Raw genomic sequence first — 25,262 nt, forward strand, 5'->3', positions numbered from 1 at the left:
CCGACCATCTCTCCAGCCTGAGGCAGGGAGTGCTCGGTGACACACGTGCCTGCCACACCATCATTTCCTGGTGGTCATCAGGCCTCGGGTGTAGATCAGTAGCGGACAGCCTAGCTCACTCCTTCAAGAGTCAGAACTCCATGGATTCTCTGTACCAACTCCCTACAGGGCACTCCCACCCTGGGATTCCAGCAAACGAATACAGACAACACAGCCTGGTATAAGTCAAAGGTTGGTATGTTTTTTTCTAAGTTTTTTTTTTTTTCCTTTTGTAAAGAAAAATAACGTCATGTTTTATGTATGAGTCAAAGCATAAGTAAAAGGCCCTCATGGGTGCACAGGGTGCCAGGCTGGCTTGCTGTGCTACTGGGAGGGGCCACAGCATCTCCCTGGGTGCTTCTTCAGGGCAGGAGACAGGATGCTGGGGAACAATTTGGTTTCATTAGGCAAGAAAACAAGTGTTAAAACCTGACACACCCACTATACAAATGTAGACCAAGAAGAGCCACCTCCAAGCGGGACTTTTGGTGGTGGCTGGACTCATGGAGTCCTGACACTGTCCTGATTGCCCACATGCTGGAGTGTGAGACATCCAGGATGCCATCAAGAGCTCCTGGACTGGAGGGCAGGTCAGGCCTCCTTCCCTATGGTTTAAAAAAAAAAAAAAAAAAAGAGTACTAAAGCACCCCAAGCTTAAGAAATGACCTCCCTGGCAGGGAGAGCTAGAGGCGTCTGTTTCAAAGCATACGCCTCACCTGGCAAAAAATGTGTAGAAAAATAAAGTTAAATTTTATCCCTGAATGTCAGTGAAGACCCTTCCCTGCCCCATGCCCCTCCCCCACAACAAATCCCAAGCAGTGTAACACAAAGACACACGTATGTACACTCGCACACACATACACACGTGCCCGGGGTCAAGCCTGGGATGGGGACTGACTGACCCCCACAGACACATGTGGCCCCACAGTATCGAGAGGGCCAGGGTTAGGCCAAGGTTCCTCCTTCTTCCTCACGGACACGTGTGCTCCACAAACCTGCGGTGGCCTCAGCAGGGCAGTGGTTGGGCATGAAGGCCGACTGAAGTGGCCTGGAGCCAGAGGTCATGTGGGACACAGGTGGGGGCGGGATGCAGGAGAGCACAGTAGGGCCTTGGGCTGAAGGAGGAAGGGGTCTGGGTGTGGGGGCGGTCCAGTCTCATCTGGATTGTGCAGCTCACGGAACTGACAGACCAGTCAAGGCCTCTGGATGATGTGAGAGGGAGGCTTGGACAAATGGGCCAAGGTGGTTGCGGTGCTCTCAGGGCAAGGAGCTACCTGCTGAGAGAGTCACCAGAAGTCACCAAACAGGTATGTGAGGCAGGAGTTGGGGGAAGACGGAACACAGGTGCTTAATGTGAGTCCCCGGCTCCCCACCTGCTCAGCCCTGCCTGGGGCCGACAGTCAGGGCAAGGTGGGCTCCAGGTGCCTGCTCTGGGGAGAGGCTTGCTCTCTGGAGTGGGCAGGTGTAAGGAGGAAGTGATTCAGGCTCCACATGCTTCTCCCAGGGGCCTTCTTCATGTGGGTTTTGGGCGGGGCTCTGAGGCAGACCCCTGGTGTCTGAGTACAGAGGAAGATGTGACTGAGTGGGCAGCAGCAGGAGGGCACAGGCAGCCTGGCCCGCTGCAGCCGCAGTAGCACTGGTGCCCCTGGGGCAGGCAGATGTCAGAAACCCCCGGCTTCAGGGTCAGTGTCAGCACCAAACACAGCGGAGGTCTGCAGTCTGTCGTGGGGACAGCAGGTATCCTGAGGTCAGGGACTCAACCCCGGGGGTCAAGGGCCCTGGTGTCAAGGCGGAGACAGAGCCCCTCAGGGAGGGATCTGCGCGGCAGTGGTGGAAGCAGCATGCACCTGGGCAGTGCCCTCTGGAAGGGCGGGCACTCAAGGTGGTCAGCGCAGGCTCTGGTACAGGTAGGCTGAGGTGAAGAGTGCATTGATGGCCAAGCTCACAGCCAGGAGGCCCCGGAGCAGAGAGGGACCAACACGAGCTGTTGTAAGAAGACACGAGTCAGAAGCAGTGTGGCTAGCACCCCGGTCCTCAGATGGGGTGCTCAGGCCTACTCAGCTGGCCAGGCCACAGCTAGTCTTCCCTCTAGCAAAGTCCTCCCTGGAACCCTCTGGGGATACTGATTGGGGCCTTCCTGGGGGTACTGGTTGTTTGGGGCTCTCCCGGGGTACTGGTTAGCCCTGCTTCTCTGAAGGCATTTCTTTTCAGAACCTGTGTAACAACATGGACTCTAAGTCAGGCTGCCTGTGACTGCACCCAGGTAACAAAGGAGCAACCAAGACACTCATGTCACAAAGGAAGAAATAGGGGCTCATGGGGGTCTACCCTGCTCATCTCGGAGATTAAAAAGTAGACTCAGAGCTGGGAATGGTGGCATGTGTCTATGATCCCAGCGCTGGGGAGATAGAGGCAGTGGATAAGGAGATCAAAGGCATTCTAGCTTCGTGAGTTCAAAGCCAGCCTGGGCTACAGGAGACCTTGCTCAACATAATAACCAAAAGTAGAATGAGGTCCCAGGTCTATTCACCATGACCTCAAAGTCACCAGACCACACTTCAGATCTGATTCTGGAGCAGTACTGGTTCCCAGTCAGGAAACCTCACTTGCTGACCTGTCCCATCCATTACCAGTGTCCTGTGTCCCCCATGTGGGGGAGGTCACCAGGATTCACTGATAAGTCTCACACCCTGCCTGTCAGTAAGCCAGGACTAACCCAGGGGGCTGGCGGCACTCTGACCCAAACAGGAAGCCGTTAGAGCGCCTAGGTCTACAACCTGCTACCACATTGAGACTCCAGAGTCCTCAGTGTCTGCTCACAGGAGCCCTGGGCTACCCATGGCTACTGAACAGCTAGATGAACTAGTGGGGAGTTATCACACATGTGGCATTCTAGAAGGTTCTTGGTCACAGACACTGTAATCCCCAGAAAGGGAGCCTGGGATGGCTCACCCACCCCGGCTGGGGTCACAGACCTTTCCAGGGAGCTGTCTCCTCCGAGCACCCTTTGGTGGTGGTGTCCACCATGCATGTGGAGGACTGGGATGAGTCATCCTCTTTCTTGATGGAGTGGCTGCTGCAGGCGCTGTCTCTGACCAGCATCGATCTCATGTCTGCAGAAGGAAGAGTGACCCCACTGTGCTCATAGGTCAACGCCAGGACACCCCGGCAACTCGGCTTCAGTCCCAGGACGAGGTCCTCACAAGTCCCAAACTGAGCGGCAGGGGCCAGGGCCTTGTCTGGACCTGTGCTGCGGTCAGGGTAGCGCATAAGTGCCTACTGGCCCCAGCAAGTCCCACGAGGCAGTGAGACTTGAGGCTGAGGACCAGAGCAGCTGCAGAGCCACAGACTGTCTGCCTATCCCCTGCTCTCGGAACCACTTAGCCCCCGTGGTCAAATCTACTCACATTTATAGACCCAAGAAAGCCACACACCCCACGTCAAGGTCTAAAGTTTAACAGAGTCCAATTAACTTTCAAAAATGCTTGGTAGAAAATGAAAGCACCCATGACAGGCACAGGCTGACAGTGCACTGTTAACAGGCTTTCCAGGTCCCAGTAAATGAGGACCCTGAAAGTCAATTCTAAGAGGAGAGGGTAAAAGCACCCATCTGAGAGGGTTCAAGATCACCAGAGCCACACTGGACAGTCTAGTGCCTAAGAGTGACTACAAAGCCCCACCACAGTACCAGATGACCTCGGGGATGAGCCAAGAGCTCCCATGGCAGTACCGACCGCACGCTTCAGGCCCACACATACCCATGGTGTGCTTCGTGTCCCGCATGTGAGTCCTCTGGGCGAGCTGTGGAGGCTCAACGAAGAGGCTGCCGCTGGGCGGTGAGTGCTCTTCCGAGCTGCTGGGGGTATTGGGCGCGTCCCCGGGGGCTGAGAAGAGCAGCAGTTTCTGCCCCTTCAGGTTGAGCCGGGCAGGGCTGATGAGGGGCCGGCGGTGGCGCAGGGAGCCAGAGCTGGAGGCCATGGAGCTGGCCACGGAGGGTGCCGGGGAAGGGAGAGCGGAAGAGGGGAAGCCGCCTGACAGCAGAGAGAAGTAATCTGCAGAGAGGGAGGGAGACAGACAGTTACGACAGCAGACAGGACACGTAGCACAGGACAGCCACACGGCCACCTGCACCTGGTGCTTTCCCTCAGCCCATGAAGAAGTAAGGTGCAGGCTGGGAAAGTGGGGAGCCCTACAGGAACTTGAGGGGGAAGGGGCCAGGGCCACACCAGAACTGAGCAGAGGGTGGGCTGGGATGTCCTAGAGTCTTGTGTCTGTCTTAGACCTCCCTGGGCTGAGAGCTGGCCTGAGGTCAGCTGGCCTGCCTTGTGAGGGCTGCAGCTGGCACCTGGCTACCTGTGAACACAGGGTGATATAGTCTGACCCCAACCTTCCCACCCTACTTCACATCAAGAAAACCGAGACACATCCATGTTCGTCTCTTGCCCGGGGCTGGGGTCTGAACCCAGGTCCACTGCCCCCAAAGCTCACAGTTAATCACCTCAGGGGCACCTGTTACCAGCCTTCCTGTCCCTTCTGCCAGCTCTCCTCCTCCTTACCTGAAAGAGAAACCTCCCCAGGTGGAGACACCCGAGATGGTGGGCGGCTCCCGCTGAACAGGTGTCCTGAGTCTACACAGAAAGAGAAATGCAACATAGACAGACCCGAGGGTGACGGCCACCACCCTCTGTCCCCACATCCAGCCACACAGTACTCCATGCTTTCAGGAAAACAGGTACTGCCGTCCAGGACACGTGGGAACATTCCCACCTTGCCAATGAAGACACTTAAGTCTCCAGTGGGTCAGAGGGAGTCAGCAGTGGCCACAGTCTCTGCTTCTTCGTTGTTTGACCTTCTTTCCACACAACGCAATATTAAAAAAAAAAAAATCAACCTTCATTTTTAAAATGTAAGTACATTAGTGTTCACTGGCATGGGTGTGCACTATATGAATGCAATGCCAACACAGACCAGAAGAGGGTGCCAGACCACCTGGAACTGGAGTTGTCAACTGCTGTGTGGATGCTGGGAATTGAACCTGGGTCCTCTGGAAGAGCAACCAATGCTATTAACCATTGAGCCATCTCTCCAACCCCAAGGCACCACTTTCCAGTCATCTTGAGTTCCACTATCCTTTCCCAGGGGTCTCCATAATTCTCAGTCCCAAATTACTGGACCTATGGGGAACCCAACACAGCCTCTTCCTAAATTAAGTACACCCTCAGGGCAGGGCCCTGTCTCACATCTCATGCTCTCCCAAATGCCCAGCTTCAGGCAGCTGAAGTGCCATGCTGGTCCCTCCTCCCCTCTCGGCCAGGCCAGATGCCTGGGAAAGGGCTCTGCAACTGAAGTATGCCCATCAGAGTGCCCGCAAAGCAGATCTGTGGGAGCTGGGAAAAGGGATCTCCGTGCAGCACGAGGGGCAGGATTTAGCGTCTGGCAGAGAAGCAGAAGCATGCAGAAGGAGAGAGAGAGAGAGGGACAGATGGAAGGCAGGGAAGGAAAGACAGGAGGCCCACCTGGTGTCTGAGCTCTAGATCTGGTCTCCTGGTATGTGAACCATAGCAAGAACGTGCTCAGGACCTACTCCTTTTGGAGACTGGGGTCCACCTATCACTCTTCCAGAGGGCATACCCTGGACCCAAAGAACTCTGCTGCCACCTCATGCCTCAACAGAGACCTCCAGTCCCTAAGTGCAGGGAGCCCTGTGGCAAAGGCCAAACTGTCACTGGGACTGCTACCTTCCTCTCCCAAGGGGCTTGAGATAGAAGTCTGTCAATCCTGCTGTTCTCAGTCAGTGCAACCTGGGGACCCAGGGCAGAGCTGTTGGCACTGGCAGCTGCCAGCCTGAGGCTGCAGAAGACACACGGGACACACTTCTCTACTGAGAAGGCAAGGAGCGAAGTCTCTGTTGCTATCAGGACCCCCTCCTGATTACGACCAGGAGTCACTTCTGCAGAGGGTCCACTTCTGAGTGCCTGGCCAACTAGTCTGTTTCCTCTCACCAAAACCCCGCAACAACTGCCTCATTTTATTGCTATTATTATAGATGCCGGGGAGAACCCAGGGTCTTGTGTACCCTAGGCAAGTGTTCTATCTATCATTGAGCTGCACACCCAGTTTGAACCCAAGGCCCCGGCCCTGTACCCTGATGAGACTTGGGTGCATGCTAGCAGCAACCAGCTGACTTAGAGGCTAATTCTTTAGTTTGCTGCATACAGTAAATCCTCATAACCCCCCAGTGTACATGACTGGCCTATGTCAGACAGGGAAAGAACACCATGGCAACACAACTTCTCACAGTTGTCAGGATCGCCCCCATTTTACCCCCTAAGAGCAGCAGAGGGGAAGGGGCACACTGGCAGCTGGGTGGGTAGCAGGCAGAGCCTGGAGCTAGGTAAACAGGGTTAGGGGAATTGCTTCCTGCACAGGGCAAGGCCCACCTCGCCTTGGTGTTGGATATCCTGAAGCTGGAGTTACAGGAGGTGGTAAGCTGCATGACATGGATGCTGGCCACAGACCCAGAGGCCTCTGCCAGAACAGTGTGCACTCTTAACTGCCCAGCTACTGCTCTCGTTTTTCGTTTTTATTACTTATTTATTTAGAGACAAGAACCTGCTATGGAGCCGGGGCTGGCCTTGAACTCTGAGGTTCCTCAGCCTCCCAATGCTGAGATCACAGGCATGCATCACCAGGTTCAGTTTGGTTCTATTTTCTAAAGAACTAAGAAGTGGCCCTCCGTAAGACCTGCACCCCTGTTCCCCAACATTCATAAAGGCTCTGGTAGGTCCTGCCACAGATGGTCCTGCAGGGGGAGAGAGGGCAGGGCTTCCAGCTTGTGACAAGAGTTCTAGAAAACATTCCCAGAGTCAGGCTTCCCTGGTTGGGTCCTTCCAGGACCCCACACCACAGCTGTCCCTTGCACAGACAACAGAGGCCTGTCCGCACCGTCAGCGTGGACTGCCTGTGACTGTGCCCTCGAGCTTTGTGTAGTGCTTGACACTTGCTCTGATGAACAAGAGAGAGAGGCTGGCACTATTCTCTCAGAGGAACCTGGTTCACGGGGTTACCCACGCCTCCACACTAAGGACATTCCCATCTCTACCCACCCCTACTTCAAGGCCTGGAACTATGCCCCTGCTTAGCTCAAACGCTGTCTCCTGCAGTGTCCGGGTGTCTGTCAGGGTGAGAAGCAGCCTGCATTAAGGGGCCTGGCAGCCAGGCTCACAGCCAGCTCTCAATGGTAGGAGGACCTTGAGCAAGTCCTGGGGTTCTGACAAAGTTGTTGAGGGATTAAGTGGGAGCCTGGCTACATGATCAAGCCCAGCACCTACAGTTTAGTAAAGAAGGGAGTGAACCAAGACATACCCACATTCTGCCTTGAAGCTCACTCAACACCCATAGGCACAGGACACTTCTGAGATTGAGGCAGACTCAGGCAAGTAAGAATCGTCACTAACACACCTGGATTAAGCATGTTTAAAACTACATATGGGACTGGTGAGATGGCTCAGTGGGCAGAAGCCGTACGGACAGGCTTGACGATCTGAGTTCAATTCCCAGATCCCACAGGTGGCAGGAGAGAGCTGACCTCATATGTGTGATTTGGCACTTGTGCACTACACCCACCCACCCCTAGACCTACACACACCCCTAGACCTACACACACCCCTACACCTACACACACACACACACACACACATACACACACACACACACACACACCCCTACACACACACCCCTACACCTACACACACACATACCTACACACACACACCCCTACACACCTACATCTACACACACACACCCCTACACACACACACACATACACACAATTTAAAAACAAAATGAAAAAACAAGACACCAACCTAGAAGATGTGACTAGGAAGGAGAGGGGCAAGACAGAGTCCCTCCAGACAGGGCCAGGGCTTGGTCTCTTCAGGCTCCACAAGACAAGCAACAACAAATACAACCGATAGAAATAAAATCCTTGCCCTTCAGGCACACAGTTTTCCAGTAAGAAAGGTAAAAAATGATAAAACTCAGTGAGCAGTCATTTACTAAGACATAAGGGATACTTGTCACTCTGAGCACTTTTGGGGTGGGGACGGGGATGGGGACAGGGTCTCACGTAGCCCAAGCCGGTATCAAACTGGCTACGTAGCTGGAGGTGACTTTGAACTTCTGATCCTCCTCAGTTTGCCTTCAGAGTGCTGGAGTTACAGGTGTGCACTACCATGCTGGCTTTAGTAGGATTGGGGATTGAACCCAGGACCTTGTGACTGCCAGGCAGTTACCCTACTGACTGAGCTATATCTCTAGTCCCTTTCTGAGCCCTTTAAATGTATCATTTCAAATAACACAACCACTCATGAGGAACACTCTCCTACAGGCCCATGTTCCCTACAGGAGGGAAACAAGGGGGTGTGATCGGTTAATATGGTTGCTGAGAGGGCTCACCTGGGTCTGAGCCTGGCCCTGCCCATCTCCTTAGCCAGAGTTAAAAACAGCTCTTTGGTATTGCCTCATCTCCCCATCACAAGATGCCAGCCCAGTTGTCCCCAGCCTGATTCGGTCATCAATTCTTCCAAGGTCTTACCTGTCCTGGTCAGAGAAGGTATGGTTCCCAGTGAGAGGGCCCGGCTGAGGCGGCCCGGCAGTGAGGAGGGCGAGACCCGACGAGGAGATCGGAACAGCTGTTGCTTGGTGAGAGGTAGAAAGCCAGGTGGGGTGGGGATGAACAGGGATGCTGGCGAGGCTGTGATGCTTGGACAGGGTATGGCCAGGCTGGGGCTGGAGGGGAAAAGGCTGGCAGAGTCTCCTGAGAAGTACCTGCAAGGGCCCATGGGGCACAAAGAGGAGGAGAATGAGCCAGGAAGGTTCTGGAGATAGCCTCTGCACAATGGGGCCCGGCCCCTCCCAGGGTGTGAGGTGGGCCTGAGTCGGGGTCCCAGAGGAGGCGTGCGTTAGTTGAAGCAAAAGAGCAATTGTCCACTTATTAGGAGCAGGTGGCTGGGAGATGCCAGCAGGACCCACCCCACCCCGCATGCCCCCTCCGATCCCTCAGGCTCACTGCAATCTACCTCTACTACGGGTCTCAGCATTAAAGTGACACTGTTACCCTGGCCAGCCTCATGCCAACCCTGGCCCTGAAGCAAACATTCCATGCCTAGACCAGGCTCTCAGCGAGGCTCAGTGGACCTGGGTTCTTCTGGCCACCTCCCACTCTTTGCCAAAAGTTCCCAATGGAGCAGCAGGACTCAGTGATCTTTGGGCGGTGCCCAGGTGGGCTGGGGTGCTGCCACATCTCCCTGGGGCTGTGCCTCATGATGCTGCCTCCTGCAGCAGAGGGAGATGGCCAGGCCTCGGACACCCAGAAAAGGCTCTTACAGTGTACACACCAAGCGCAATCTTAGAAAAGACCCCCAAACAACCACCAAGCTGCCCGAAAGACAAAAGGTGACAGTGTCTCTTTAACCTGAGAACAGTACAGATCACACAACAGAACCTGACGGCCACAGGCCGGAATGTCAACCATGCTTCCGATTAAGGCACCCGATTACAGAGAGGGGGGGACGGACAGAGGCAGTTAATACATTAGTCTGCCATCTGGAAGGAGCTTCCGGTATCCAGCCTTACCTCGGTCCCAAGGGACAAATGAGCCCAGCAGACAATGTGCCGATGGATGGGCTGGCAGGGTCAGGCCTCATGGTGAGCAGGGGCCAAGGTCCCCAGGCCGTCATGGCCGAGTGCTTGGGGAGGCTACTGCTAGCCAAGCTCCACACCACCTCTTTCCCATTTTTCAGTTTTGTGAGAGAAATGTATGTAGCCATATGGTGAACGCCCAGAGAGTCAGATGACCTTGCCAGTCTCTTGCACAGGACTGTGAAACACCCGACCTTCCAGCTCAGTGTTTGGCAAACAGAGGAAAGCAGGGCAGAGCAAACCTGCAGAGGCCATTCCTGGATGCCCCCTAACTTGGCTCCTCCTGAGGGCTGGCAGGAGCCCTACTCCTCACTCTAAGACTCTGAGGAATGCCCGGTCTTGAGCAGAAAAGTTGACTTTTATGGGATAGGGTTTACCTCAGTGGCAGAGTATTTGCCGTGTGTGTGTGTGTGTGTGTGTGTGTGTGTGTGTGTGTGTGTGTGTGTCTGGGTTTGATTTGCAGTACCCAAAACAAAAACAAAAACAACAACCCCCCCACTCCCAAAAATCAAAGTGCAATTTATCTTTCCATTTCAGGATTACAACTGAGTCTGGAGGGATCTTAATGAATGGCCCAGGGGGACACATTCAGGCACTTTAGGGCCAGCAGAGGTGAGGCTGGAACCCGGGTATACACCTGACTGTGAATGAGCCCCTGTGGGAAAACATGGCCCTGCTGAGAATCTGGTGGAAGTTGTGGCAGGGAGTCGGTCAGCCTCAGAGCAGGTACATAGGCATGGCCAAGTCCTTCCAGCAGGTGGCAGCAGGACACTACACTAGGCCTCCTGGACCATTCTTGCCATAGCTAGGAGCCAAGGGTGACCCTGGAATAGGCAGCCCCCAAGGCTCAGCAAGCAGCGGATGCAGTGCATAAAGAAGGTCCCAGCAGGCAGGGACTATGGTTTCCTGGCCCTGGAGGTCAGCACCAAAAGCTGACCTGGGCTTTGTTAGCATATCCCTGCTCTCTCCAGCTGGGCTTAACCCTGGGGCCATGCCCTGGTCAAGCCTGGGAGTCCTGGCCAACTAAGCACAGGACACTGCGTCCTGAAGCCTCTGACAATGCTAGCATTGTGAGAGAGGGCTTTGGAGGTCTGTTCCCTCTGGCTGTGACACAGTGGCATCAGCAGATGAGTGGATCCCAAAGGTGGGAGCCTGGCAGGGATTCAGCTCTGCTCTGCCCTGGGCAATCCCTGAGGTAGTGTCCTCTGAAAAAGCTCCAACGCTTCTTTTTTTTTTTTTTTTTTTTTTTTTTTTGGTTTTTTCGAGACAGGGTTTCTCTGTGTAGCTTTGCGCCTTTTCCTGGAACTCACTTGGTAGCCCAGGCTGGCCTCGAACTCACAGAGCTCTGCCTGGCTCTGCCTCCCGAGTGCTGGGATTAAAGGCGTGCGCCACCACCACCCGGCTGCTCCAACGCTTCTTTAGTGAGTGGTCCCTGAATGCCTGCATGCTCGAACCCAACGCTCTGAGTCTCCTGTTCCCTGGGAGCCCTGACTGTGAGAAGCATCATCAGGCTGAGGCCAGAACTCACTAATCCAACCCTGAGGGGAGCCTCAAGCCTTCCTCCTTACAGCTCCATAGAGTGTAGTTGCTCAAGCATCAGCTTATCCGCATGGGAAAAACCCTGGGCAGCAAGACAAAGGCATAGCTGTGCCCTCCTCCAGCCATTCCATGTCCTCACCAGCTCCCCAACCTGCTCCCAACCCCAGACTCCGGTATAAATGCGGTGCCCCTGAAATCCACCCACCTCCCACCTTGGCACAGAAGCCCTTCTGAAGAATCATGAAAGAAAAAAAGACGCGGTACCTGGTGCCAACCGGAATGAGCAGGACCCAGGAGGCATTTATTGAGAACACAGCATTCAAAACATGACGTCGATGGCCAGTGGTGGTTACAGTGGTTAGGGTCACTAGACAATCAGTCACAATTCTACTACACGACACGAGACTTGTACCAGGTGCAGATAAAGGACATAGCAGGGTAGATGGCTGGCCAGGGGACGGAGGAGCGTGGTCCTGGTGCTTTACCCCAGGGCAAGTGTTACTGGAGAGTCTGCTGGGCCAGTGCGGGGACCCCAGACCCAGAGGTGAGTACAGCCGAGGCTCCCTTCATTTTTCAGGGATACAACCTGTATGTACCTGGGATGATCCCACTCCGACCAGGGCTGGCCTGGAGGCTGTCCCCAATCTACAAGCCACAATCCAAGGGTGCCCACATTCCCTCAGCTTCTGCTAGCGACACCAGAACATTCTGGCACTTTCTCACACCAACAAAAGGACTATTAATGTTAATAAGTAACACAAAACTCTTTAAAACACCAGGAATCCTTGTTCCGCCATGTTTTCTACACCCACCAGAAGGCAGGAGCAACATGCTTAGCCGGGATCCTGGCTGGCCAGAGCTGGTTCTGTATATCATAAATAATTTAAATACACACACACACACACACACACACACACACACACACACACACACACACCGCCTCTATCCAATGCCAAGATCACAGAAATTAGCACCCTGCTGTCAGCCTCTTTGAGAGTGAGGTCCGCAATACACAAGAGGACGCACAGACAACGGTCCCAGCACCTGCCCCATCTTTCTTCCCGTAGGACGGTTTCTTGGGAGAGAGACAGGCAGGTGTTCCCTACTCTCTCAGGCAGCTGTGCCCACAGGGTCGCAGTAGCAGGCCCACATCTCAAACACGGCCTCACCCACACCTCTTCAGAGGGGGCCTTCCACACCCTTCACCCAGAGCAAGCTGAGCCCTGCAATGCCAAAAACAAGCCCCAGCCTTCTGACGCTTCGGGCTCGCCACACCCGGAAGCCCAGTAGGGGCTGTCTGACATAGGTTGCTGTCTGATTACAGAACGGCTTTAAGGACCCTCAAACGGGTTTACCACAGTGGGGCCTGGGTGCCTCTCTCAAGCTCCCAATAGGGTTCCAGGAAGCCACCTCACAAAGACCCAGCAGCTGATGCGTGTCTGGTGTGACACTCACTCACGTGTAATCTGCCTTCGCCCTCCCGCCCGGGCTCTGGTGCAGAGGTTGGTCAAGGAGCCGCAGCTCAGCGGGACAGGTGGAAAGGACAGCTATGGAGGAGGCGTGCAGCCCAATCAGGAGCCACCAGAGGGCAGCATGCCAAGTGGGTACAGCATTAGCCTCCGCTCAGGATGGGGCCTTGGACAATGACTTCTTCCGTGGCCATCCCCTTCACCTCACATGGCCCTCAAACCCACTGAAGTCAGCACCCCAGGGTCCTACAGAAGGATCCACTTCCTACTTCAGATGGTTAACCAAGGCTAAGGGACAGCTGGGGTTTGAGAGAACCATGCAGCTAGCAAGGGTCTGATCTGTGGCCCGTCCCCTAAGGTGGAGACTGTGCCTGAGAGTGAGGCTGAGACATGGGCCCTGCAGCTGCTCCCAGAGAAACTGAGGGCAGAAGCCTTGGCACCCTCCACAAATTATTCCAAGGAAGCCACTGACACTAGAGAGGAACAAGGTGACAATGACTTGTGTCACCAACAGTGTCTCCTTGGGTCTTAGATGTGCAGAGCAGCTGCTGGTCTGGGACAATCCACCCTCCTGCCTGGTGGACTCCAGGGGCCTGCTAACCACCACGAACTGTGCTCTCCACTGCCAGGGAAGGACCTGAGGGACCCGAAGTCTCAGGAAGGTCTTGAAACAGGGAACTGGGAATAGACGCAGAGAGGAAACAAGGGACCAGGAAGTTCAAGGGCCGAGGGCCGGCTCTGCTCCAGTCCTAGCTCACCCTGCTGAGGCCCATGGCCTTGTCACCCAGCCAGTGACAAATGACAAGAGTACGGCGGGCAGTCTGCGTCCTCACCTGGAGTCAGAGCCAGGGAAGAGCTGTGACAAGATGGGAGTTCCTGGAGCTAGCAGGAAGCCACGGGTCGGAAGCACGTCCCCTGGGAGCTACTCATGTTTGGATCACTGGGGCTATGAACGGGTCACAGGCCCGAGGCGGTGGCAATGGTGAGCGGCTCCGGGGCACCCGGGGAACACCAAGCACGGGGGGTGGGGGCTGGGGAGTGCTGGGAAGTCAACGGGGACAACAGAGGGTAAGCGCGAACTCAAGGCTCTGCGCGGGGTGGGCCACGGTCCACCACCTGTCCTCCTCCCGACCCCTGCAGTCACTGCTGCTTCTCTGACCTTCGGGGCCGGAACCTCCGTGGGCCCGTCGCTTTCCTTGTAGCCACGGCTGCGGTGAAGCCCACCAGGCAGCACAGGGATGTGGTGCTCAGCTTGAGCGTGTCTAGCCAGCTGGGCGAAGCAGCCTGCAGATACTGCTCCGCCAGGTGCAGCCCCAGCAGCAGGGCCCAGAGACAGGTGGAGAAGGCATCGATCCGTCGGAGCCTGCTGGAGAAAGCAGGGTGAGTGTGTGGGTGCCGGTGGTCCCGCCAATTCCTGCCCCACACCCCATCCACACTGGGTCCAGATCAGAGAAGAGGACAGAGTGAGGCCAGTGGAGGGTCTGAGTCCATCCTAGGCCTCAGGGCTGCCCTGCACTAAGCAAGCCGGTGCTCCTACACCTTATCGCCTAGCCTGGGAACCGAGGTAGGAAACTGCCCTCACTTGAGTTTCCACAGTACAGGAACAGGTGGCTTCTGTTACTCTGATTTTAGAGATTTTGAGGTGACTGGCAGCGGCAGAGAGCAAGTGACAGACAGTGTCACTGTCCTGTGTCGTCCTCCAGACCCCTGGAGAACTTGGCCAGGCTTGTCTAGCTGCATGGAGTTGGGTCCAGAGCAGGGGACCACAAGGCCTCTTGGTTCCCACCCCAGGCAGCAGTGTGCCGACCTCCGCCCACCCAGGCTCAGAACACACCTCACACGGCCGGCCAGCAGCATGGCCAGCAGGCAGGTGAGCAGGCCCACTGCCACGATACTGGTCTGGTGGCTCTGTCCAAAGGCCCAGGCCTCGTGTAGCTTCTCTGTGGTGTGCTCCGGCAACAGGCCCAGCAGCTGCTGCCAGCCCTCAGCCTGAGTAGTGGTGTTGTCCGAGGCAGCAGAGCTGTTGCCCCCAGGAGGTAGGGCCGGGGGCAGGGCAGCCCCTGGGGTGAAGGGTTCGCTGGGGCCATACAGTGTAGTGGACAGTAAGAAGGCACAGGCCAGGAAGGCCAGGGCACGGAGCAGGATGACCTGGAAGGGGGCCTTCATTGCCGACGAACTGAAGCTCTGAGGGAGGGAGAGATGGGTCAGTGAGAAGCCAGAGAGCCACCAAAGGCCACCCCATGCCCACCACATGGGATGCTGGCCAGGGCCCTGTTTTTATGCCCTTACTTTGATGCTCAGGCCACTGCTGCCCCATCCCAGTCCAGGCTCTTGCCTCACTATGGTGGTCTCTCTCTTTGGGAGCCTCACCATGGTGGTCTCTATCTGTGGGAGCCTCACTATGGTGGTCTCTCTGTGGGAGCCTCCCTATGATGAGTTCTACTTGTTCTTTAGAGAAACCCTTTTGACACACTGGTGATGTTATTCTTCCAAATTTTTCAATCACTGTCAAGTTTTCATCAAAAATCCCTATTAGCTGGGTGGTGGTGGTGCACGCCTTTAATCCCAGCACTCGGGAGGCACAGCCAGGTGGATCTCTGTGAGTTTGAGGTCAGCCTGGGCTACAGAGCAAGTTCCAGGACAGGCACTGAAATGACACAGAGAAACCCTGTCTCGAAAAACCAAAATAAATAAATAAATAAATCCCTATTACCCTGAACTAGAACTTGACTAAATGTGCAGATACTTCTGGATAAAATAGAAGTTCAATTAACATTTCTGCTAAGAAGTTACTCAGGTTAGAAACCAGAAAGCTAGAATAAGAACCAAGCAGCTGAGGACAGGGGCTGCCTGTCCTATTGTGCAGACCCAGGTGACCAGGGACAGAAGGAGCATGGCCAAGTGGTCATCGGCCAGCTCCACCATGGAAAGGACAGAGTGGACGCAGACGCAGGCCACATCTCCAACACAGGGTGGAGGAGTTTCCTTGTGGGGCAAGTCTCACCGCAATGCACTTGCTACTGACTGTTGCCTTCTGCAGACAAGCCCCCCCCACCAAGCCACAGTCCCCTCCTGATCTATCACCACTGTTTAAAACCCAGGCGCTTGCTTGCACAATGACAAAGCCTCATCCTCTTGGGTCGTCCGCCCCTTGCACTGTTAGTGTGTATCACGTGTGCAGCCCTGCAAGCATCTCAGCCCCATGCTTGGTTCCCACAGCTGCAACCAGGAGCCACGGGGCCTAACGTGCCACGAGGCTGCCAGGAGGGACAAATGCAACCTCAAGTGTCTAGAAGGTGTAAGGTCAGCAGGGCAACCTCGAACCCAGGATAAGGTATGTGAGAGCCACATCACGATCCTAGTTACTCCTGTCAGGAAGAGCTGACGACACCAGGGCCACCAGGCAGTGTTTCTCAGGCACGGGGTCTTGGCATGCTACACCATGTCTCAGTCGCTAGGGCCCAGCTCACAGAGCATCTTCCCACACAGACTCAACACCCAAATGCGCCATGGCCTCAGACCTGTCCATGGGCCTGGTCAACCTCCCGACGCCGGAACTGGTGGCTGAGCAGCAGGGCGCGCAGCTGGCGGTTCTGGTGTTTGATGTAGTACTCCACAGCTGCCTGGCAGGGGCGGCACAGCTTGTACATCTGCTCCAGGTGGTGGCGGTACACCTCAATCTCCTCATCATACCGGCCCTGCAGGTAGGGTAGAGGGTCTGTGTTACACGTGGGAACTGGGTTCAGATGCTGGCCCTGCCTGTGCAGATGCAGGTTATGTGAGCTCCTGGGAATAAGGGCTGGCAGAGGCTAGGAGCCCACAAGACAGTGACATGAATGACATTCTGTAGCTCAGCACCCACTCAAGGAAGTGGCGTTGAGCTGATATTCTCTAGGTTCTGGCAGGAGGACAAGCCAGGACCAGGCCCGCCCTTCCCCATGAGTCTCTGACAGTCTAACTCACACCAGGGAGCTAGCTGCTGGCTGAGCCTGGGGTTGCGAAGGCCACGCCACCCGGTGCTTTGTTTCACAGCAGCTGAGGACAGATGCCCCAGTCCTTGCTCCCTCAGAGATGCAGCCAGGTCCAGCCAGTGCATCAGTGGGGATGGCTGTTGATCTCTTGTTGGGGCAAACAGGAAAGTCACCTGGTGTCAATCTTTCTCTTATGGCCTCATCGTAAAAAACATTAAAAATTGTATTTGCTCATTTATTTAGTGTATGTATGTGAGCGTGTAAGTGGAGGTTAACGGGTAATTTGTGGGAGTTTGTTCTCTCCATCCACCATGAGCATTCCAGGAATCGAACTTGGCAGTAAATGTCTTTGTCCACTGAGCCATCTTGATGGCCCTCCCTCTTGGTCTCCTGGCTCATTCCTGATTTCCCCTACCTTTCCCAGGCATCTTTCTCCCAGGATGCCATGCTTGGCAGGACAGACTAGCGAATGAGACCAGGGTGTAGCCCCTGAAACTGCAGCTGGAGCCCAAGGCCTCCACCTCCCTCTGCTCAGGGACAAACCCTTCTTGCCTGACAGGCCCTGGTTTCCACGGTGTTCTCCAGTGGTCACAAGAGCACACTGAGCACAAGCTTGGCTCCAGCTGAGAAGGAAGCCACACACGCTGGAATGTGGGGGAGCGGGAGGTGAAGAGCGAGCTATCTGGCTCTCCTCGCCCGCGCATGCTCACCTCCTCACGGGGTGTGAAGGCCGCCAGCTGCTTGATCTTGGTGGTCTGGTGGTGGCTGCATCTCCGGCACAGCAGGACCTGGCTGCTCACCCACTGCTGTGGCTGGGCAGGGTCGCGGGGACTGGGCACACTGCTCACCACGTGGTTCAGGTGCTCCATGTACTGTGCTGGGATCGGCTTGTTGTAGTCTCCGTTCTGGGGAAGGGAAGGAGCTCCTGGTCAGTGGGGGCCCACTCAGGGATGGTCCGGGATTTCAGACAAACCTACTCTGGCTTTCTTTACACAAAAGAGCAGCAGCATTCCTTCTGATGGTGTCTCTCATGGAACTCTAAAAATACAGGTGCTGAGAACACCGAGCCTGTGCATCAGGGCAGGCCTGGGGTGCTGCTTGCCCATGTACCTCACCCTGGCTTTGTCCCTAAGAACCACACACTCTGAGAACTGAGCCTGCAAGCTGGGCCTGTGGCAGGCTTTCTGTTTTACTAAGTTTCACTAAAAGCTACACTCAGACACTCACACACTATGGTGGCTGGGCAGTCAAAGCCGTGACAGAGGACAAACCACCCATGAAGCTGAAGACTTAAGTGTCTGCAGCAACTGGGCTGCAGACCTGTTCGGCTCTCAACGTGAACCCCGATCTTGCCACCTGCTGTGGTGACAGGACAAGTGGCCACAGCTCCCTGCACCTGCTCTTCTTTCTTAAAGGGAGACATGGTGGTAGGACCACAGTGCAAGTACAGTGGCTTGAGGCCAGCTCGGAGGCAGCCTCAGCACCGCCCACCCACCGCCAGCCCCCACCTCTTGGAAGCCATTGTACTGCTCGCAGTGGGGACAGTCCCAGCAGTTGCGATTCCCATAGGGCACCAGTGTGTCATGGTTGCAGAACCAGCAGTTGACCACCGTATGCGTTGGCTTCACCCTGTGGACCAAGGACAAGAGTCAAGACCTTGGTGAAATGTGAGACCATCTAAGTGCACCAAGTGGCATCTGGGGTGGAGATGAAGGCCCAGCCAAAGGAGGACGTCACGGTGGAGGGAGGAGGGACTCCTCAGATGCTATGCTCCCCCAGGATGATAATAACTGACAAAATACTCTCAGGAGGCAGCTGGAGACTCACCGGCCCTGTAGGCTCCTGAGTATCCACCTGGGAGTCCAGGACCACCAGACCCCAATGTTCCAGGTCTTAGAAATTAGGGTGGTGGGATGGCACAGGGCCAGGGCTAGCTAGCCAATGGGCCAAGATGGTTAGATGAAGCTCAGGACCCCTCATCCCATGAGGTCTGCTCCTAGGGTGCAGAAGTTATGTTTCCAGAGTTCTAAGACTGAAGGGAGCTTTCTGTCCTTCCCAGAAAAAATCCCTCCAAGGAGGCCAAGGGGTGGGGACTGGTGACAGGGGCAGTGACAAGTCACAGCTGCTCAGCAGGTCCAGCCTTCTGGGTGAAGAGAGGGGGCGGGGCCCACAGCGGCTGGCTACACATTGGGTTAACAGGTGGGGCCTGCAGGATGATCCTGGCAGACACTGGGGATCTGTGCAGCACACACACAGGTCACACAGCAAGCGCCCAGCAGAGCCAGGCCCAGGATCCAGAAACAATGCTAGTGAAGGGCAGCAGCTGTGGAGCTCACTTGCACGCTCGCTCGCTCACTCGGTATTCGGACCTTGTGCTTTTGCCCTGTCTCACTCAGGGGCCATGTCTAGTTCAGGGGTACTGCTGAGACCTGGGGAAAGAGAGCCACCTGACACAGATGGCCTGGCTCCTCACAGCATGACTCTCTGGCCTTAGCATCCTGAAAGAGGAGGGCCGGATCCCTGGCTATGGACGCATCTATGTGTGTCCCCGGGAGGTCCCCATTTGTCGAACTCCGCATGTAAGCCATGCTGTAAAGTGGACCAGGCCCAGCACCAGCTGCTTCTGGATGTCACAAGAATGCACTGAGAAGAATGAGGAGCTTTGTGGTGAAGGAAAGGCCCTCTAGTCAGGAGCCCAGCAGGAAGAACAGCCTTGGAAGTGGGGCTCCAGTTCCTGAGTCAGCGCACACTGCCCGGCAGCAGCTCCACTCCCTTCCACCCACTGTGGGCAGGTTAAGGAAGGTATCCTGGCAGCTGGGGTAAGAAGACGCCTCTCACAGGGGCCTGCTCTTGGGAAGCTCTGAGCAGTGTTCCAGCCTAGTCAATGTCAATAGATGACAGGGACACAGGATGGTGAGGCTGGGGCTCTCCAGCAGCCCCGCCTCACACTTCCTTCTACCTCAGTTCAGGCCCAACCCCTCAAGATAGGAAGGAGTGTTGGAGAGATGGCTCAGCAGTTAAGATCGATCACTCACTACTCTTGCAGAGGACCCGAGTCTGGATCCCAGGACCCACTTCTGGTGGCTCACAACCCCTTACAACCCAGCTTCAGGGGATCTGATGCCTCTGGCCTCAACACCTCCACAGGCACCTGCATTCGCATTCACACACACACACACACACACACACACACACACACACACACCCCACAGTTTAAAAACAAGCCCACAAAGCCAGCACAGGGTCATCAGGAAAACCTGAAGACAGTGCACTGGGCAGGGTAACCTGTGCCCAGTCTCTACGGTCACTCTACCTCCAACAAGCTTCATTTTAATCCCTCAGTTTTCAAATGGGTTGCTCAGACTTCGCCCTGGAGACTGTGGCTAGCACCTGGTACTTGACAACTTTACTGGCCCCCGAATGGAAAGAGCAGTGCAGAAGCCTGCGGCACCAGCTGCGGCTGGAGGTCTGGAAATGGGCTCTGCTGGGATGCCCGTGTGTTTGGCATTCCTGGGCAATTAAGCACTTAGTTTGTGGTAATTTGTACATCTTTTATAGGCCTCTTTATAATTATGCATGAGGCATACCTCATAGCTGGTACTTAGGCAGTGTGACCTCTCATCTGCCCCTGAGTCTGAGACAACACACCCACCTGCCTCTGGGGTTCCTTAGCTCTGTTCTATTTGATGGGAAAGGCCAATTTCTGGGCTTGCTTTGGGTACCAAAGACAGACAAGCAGGGACTGTGGCTCTGGCCTGACGAGTCTGCCAGGAAGCCCCTCCCACCCAGGAAGCCATTTTTCCACTATGAGTCTCCAGCTCTGTTGCTAGGGAAATGGCTCCTGGCCTCTGGAAAAAGCCTGGTGTGGAAGTGGAAGGCGGGGGATTCATCTTCCCTAAAGTCAGAGGTTAATCTCTGCCAGGGGTGGATGCTGCAAGGGAGTGAGTATTCTCTGTGGCGAAAACAACCACTGTTCACCACGGCTAGGTGAGATCTCTACACCAGAAGCTATCCTTCAGAGGCAGCCCCAAAAGGTATGTGGGCAGGAGTAGCAGGGCGGTTGGCCAGAATCTCAGACCTGACACACCAACCAGCGCTGCTCATCATGTACCAGAGGGTGGGTGAGCATGAAAACAGTCCTGGCAGCCACTTTACAGGTCCTACACTGTCCCCAGGGCACACCAGGCAGTTCTGGCCTCAGAACTCACCCAGTTTTTGTTGAGGGTCCCCTCAAGTTTCCCTCACAAACTCCTTGGACCACTTTTCTTCCTCAAGCTCACAACCGCGATTCTATGATGAATCACGTTTGGAGAAGCAGGTGGGGGGGGGGGATGAGATGGAATGTCCCTTTAACACAGGAAGGAAGGTGACTTAGCAGAGGCAGCATCTCAGCTACGGCCAGGCCCAACTCATACTGCCTTGGGTGGGTGGAAGACCTGAAAACCATTTCCCCAGCTGATCACCTTGACACTTAACTCTTGGGATGCCAGAGGGAACCTGAAGGAACCATGGTGGATGGATCCATATAGAAGGGGACAGGGCAACTACGTGCCTGGCATCCTCTCCATGGGCTTGGAACACACACGGAGGAAACACAGACATGTGCCTCTGGTGATGTCTTCTCCATCAGCCCAGGACATTCAGGTAGAGCCACACTCCTGCCCCCACACCTCAGCATAGATGCACTACTCAGGAATCAGTCCGGGCCCAGGCTATGTCACACAGAAGACTGAATGGAGCTCAGTTGTCCTGAGCTGCTCTGAGTCTGTGGGGGGCCAATGTGCCCATCTCTCCCTAAGGGGCCTGTGAGAGCCAGGCTTGGACCTCAGGGTCCAAGGAAAGCTCAGCTTCACAGGATGTGCCTTCTCTGCTCTTCCAAGTGTGACCTCACCGAATAGGAAGAGTCCAAGGAGGACATCCTGGGCTTCAATGGTAGCAGCAGTACTGACTGCAACTCTCCACACCCTGCACCAAGAAGATCCAGATCTCCCGTCCCATCTCACAGCAATGTCACTGACAACAGCAGAGACCCCCGAACTGATCCCTTGGGGACAGACACATCACCCACTCAGTTCATCAAGCACCATTCAAGGCTTTCGGAGACACATGAGCAATATGCACCGCCCGGATCGGGATACAAGAAGAACGACAATTCACAGAGTAGTTGGCAACAGATGCCACAGGATTGGCTAGCCAACATGCAGGGCACATGCTGTCACTCATAAACAGGTGCCCTCAGCAGGAGAGGGTCACATGAAATGTTCACATAAAGTGGCGTCCACTCAGCTGGAGTGGGCAGCTTAGAACAGTGAGTGCTACGGTGAGTCCAGACACAGGACTAACTGTCGGAGGGTCTCTGAATGCTAGGACAGGCTCTGCTATCCATCCGAGCGAGGCTGTGCTCCCCTCACCTCCATAAACACCGGCACAGGCCACAGGCTGTGCAAGCAGGACCGTGCTGGGTGCTGAGACGCACTTACAAGGGCCGAACCCCAAGTACACTATGCAAAGGGATAAGACATGTCTGAGCAGTAGCATGAAGAGCTGTGGCACAGGAAGAGGGATGTGGGACGTCTACCCCAGAACTACAGGTACAGAGAGGCTGCTCGGCTAGTAGCGCAGTGTGGGTGGGACGGGATATTCCACTTACAGCTGGGAGATAATGGGCAGTCCTCGAGGCTTTGTTTCCCCAGCTGTAAAATGGGTGAGAATGGCAGTACCTGCCTCACTGGAGCTGCTATCGAATGGCAGGTACTCATTGCTTGTCACTTGTCACCTGGGCAGGAATGGCAGCTGCTCTCATCATTAACAGTAACCAGGACAAGAAAACTCCATGGGTAAGGAAGCAGGGTGGCCGGATTTGGGCTCTAGTGGACTTCCCAGCAACCACTTCGGTCAATTGTGTGTGTGTGTGTACGTATGTGTTTTCTTGGTTCTTCGAGACAGGGTTTCTCTGTGTAGTTTTTGGTGCCTGTCCTGGATCTCACGCTGTAGACCGGGCTGGCCTTGAACTCACAGAGATCCACCTGGCTCTGCCTCCCAAGTACTGGGATTAAAGGCGTGTGCCACCACCGCCTGGCTGTGCATGTGTTTTTGAGACAGGGTCTCTGTGTGTAGCCTTGGCTGTCCTGGAACTCACTCTGTAGACCAGGCTGGCATTGAATTCAGAGATCTGCCTGCACCTGCCTCTGGGATTAAAGAGTGCCACCGCGTACAGCCACACTTTAGCCAATTTTAAAACTGAGGAAGGACTGACCTGAACAGAGCTAACGAGACATTTTCTTCACATGGCTCCCCAGGGCCACAGTCCTGCCCTCTGCTCTCTCTCTGCTTAGCTGCAAACACCCACTCCACCCAGTGGCCTTCCAAAAACAACTCCTTGTAGGCCTTCCTCCTGCTTATTCAAGCCCCATTCTCTGCCACAGCACTCCCCTCTAGGGAAGGGGAAAGCTGCAGCCTCTTGCTAAGCCAGTCTTGCTTCAGAATTGTGAGTGGTCAATTTACCTCCTGATGAAACCCAGAGCTCACGAAGACACCACACAGCACCATGCTTTGACCAATCTGCAGCAGTCCAACTCTCCCCCTTGACAGTCTGGTGTGAGCATGAAGGGGGCATTGGCTCCCCCTGCATCTCACCAAGGCCTCTGGGAGAAGGAAGGGGTGGCAGGCAGTGACCCAGTCCTTGCCACAGTCAGTCCCTCTCTGCTCTTCTGGACACATGCCCTATCCTGGGCTGGTAGAGAGGCAGCGGCACCAGGAGCCTGGGCTCTGGACAAGCTCTGCTTGGGACAGAACAGACTGCCCAGGCTCCCTGGGTAGGTAAAAAGGGGCTGCTCTGGGCTGGCGGCTCTACAGGCCCCTCTGACTTCCAAGAACTGGGTGAGAACAAGTTGAGAAGCTTGGGTCGAGATCCCTAGAGTCTGGCACTCTCTCAGTCCCGCCTGGGATGTGGCCTCCTCCTCCAGACACAGCTGATTTCCACTCTTCCCTCCTCAGAAGCCCCTGTGACTCACCTACCTCTAACACCTTTGCCCATCTTCCATCTCAGGAGATAAGGAAGGCGACCCATCAGCCAGGCTGACAGGAGTTCAAACCACAGCTTTGCACATCCCTGGCTGTCCCCAAGAGGCTCCATAAAGCCGTATATGTTCCTGTTCTCAGAAAATGTGACCAGGTGGGCTATTCCTTCACCATGCTTTAGAAGCTATTCCATTTTGGGGTTTGACCATGGAGGCGAATGGCCAAGGCCAGCTTTGGGTACTGGGGTCCACGTGATCTCTAAGCCATGGCAGGGCAGAGTACTGCCCCCAAACCCATCCCAGACAGGTGTCCAAGGAGTACAGCGTTCCTCACCTTTGGGTAGACAAGTTCCCTAAATGTGTGGAGTGCAGGCTTCTGCCTCAAGCCGCTCCTGCTCACACGTGCCTCTCCTAAGTATTAAGCTCGAAGGCTTCTCCGGAGGAAGCTTCCGTGAGGAGTGTTACTGCCTTCGCCTGCGGACCACCCAGTGCCAGCTCTCATCACCCTAACCGATGGGCTGCAGAGGCCCAGCAGAGCAGTACAGCCAGGGGCTCAGGCCTCGAAGGGATGAGCAAGCAGAGAGCCCCCTCCCCCAGCCAGCTCGGAGGCTGCTTCCCGACGAGGTCTTCAGTGGGTGAGGGGAGGGAGGAGGGGCAGAAAGGGTCTCGCGCATTCGCAAGCAGGCCTGGACCGCAGCGGAGACTCCGCCGTGGCCTCGCGGGGGCGGGGCGGCGGCCCGGGCCGCGTGCAGCGGGACGCGCACTCACCTCCGCGCGATCCGGTAGAGCAGCACGCCGGCGGCGGCGCACGCCGTGATCCCCAGGCCTCCCGCCAGGCCGGCGGTGGGGTAGCTGGCCAGCAGCGCGCTCACTCCCTCCATGGCTCCCGGGCGGGGTCGGTGGGTCGGGGGCGCGGGCCGCAGAAGGGATTCCCGGCGGCCCGCGCGCTCCTGCTTGCGCCGTGACCTTCGCCGCTTTGTAGCCGGCGCGGGCCCGCCCCTTGACTCGGCGCGCTCCCGCCGTGCAGCCAATCGCAGCTCGGGGCGAGCCTGAATGGGCGGGGCGTCGGCGGAAACGCTCGGCGCTGGCTCGGAAGCGCCCTCCAGCGGCCGGAGTTGGAAAACCACGCTCTACAGCTGGAGGGAGCCCCGCCCGCACCTGCTGTGTGCGCATGCGTGCATTTTGCTCCTCCCGCGCTTCATAGAGTGGGCTTAGTCCTGCTATGCCGCCCCAATGCTTGCTGATGCTTTCCTCCGGTTAGTCCTGTTTTCCTGGCGTCAGGCCAAAGCCGGCCTGTGCTGCTCCAGAAGCCACAGTGGTTAAAAATTAGCTTGCACAAACACAAACGTCCAAAGATGGGAACGAGGTTAAATAATCACAGGATAGGTATGTTTCAGAACATAGTGCAGCCATTAGAAAGAATTCCTGAGCTGGAGGTATTAGCCCTGAAGGAGTGATACTTTTTTTTTTTTAAGTCGCATGTAGATGATTTTCATAGTATGCCAAGTTTGATGAAGCTTGTG

General features: G+C 55.6%; 1 protein-coding gene across 4 annotated transcripts; it reads right to left on the reverse strand.

Moving 5' to 3' along the window:
• Nucleotides 1-221: 221 nt before the first annotated feature.
• Tmem201 (transmembrane protein 201) lies at nucleotides 222-24,738 on the reverse strand. 4 transcript variants are annotated; one of them, XM_052716654.1, is made up of 11 exons: nucleotides 24,508-24,738; nucleotides 18,229-18,349; nucleotides 17,431-17,625; nucleotides 16,271-16,447; nucleotides 14,584-14,933; nucleotides 13,909-14,115; nucleotides 8,636-8,868; nucleotides 4,596-4,667; nucleotides 3,798-4,091; nucleotides 3,015-3,152; nucleotides 222-2,023 (listed from the first exon to the last, which is right to left on the reverse strand). In XM_052716654.1, exons 1-11 carry the CDS (start codon nucleotides 24,618-24,620, stop codon nucleotides 1,926-1,928), a joined length of 1,998 nt encoding a protein of 665 aa, XP_052572614.1. In that variant the 5' UTR covers nucleotides 24,621-24,738; the 3' UTR covers nucleotides 222-1,925. The 4 variants fall into 4 exon arrangements, 3 of the variants coding, with proteins under 3 accessions (XP_052572614.1, XP_052572615.1, XP_052572616.1); XM_052716655.1 differs by having other exon boundaries at nucleotides 13,909-14,112; nucleotides 24,508-24,737; XM_052716656.1 differs by lacking the exon at nucleotides 24,508-24,738 and adding an exon at nucleotides 24,074-24,443.
• Between the last annotated feature and the right edge of the window lie 524 nt (nucleotides 24,739-25,262).

The sequence above is a fragment of the Peromyscus californicus genome, unplaced genomic scaffold, assembly GCF_007827085.1.
Source record: "Peromyscus californicus insignis strain IS unplaced genomic scaffold, ASM782708v3 Scaffold_5__1_contigs__length_169319896, whole genome shotgun sequence".
NCBI lineage: Eukaryota > Metazoa > Chordata > Mammalia > Rodentia > Cricetidae > Peromyscus > Peromyscus californicus.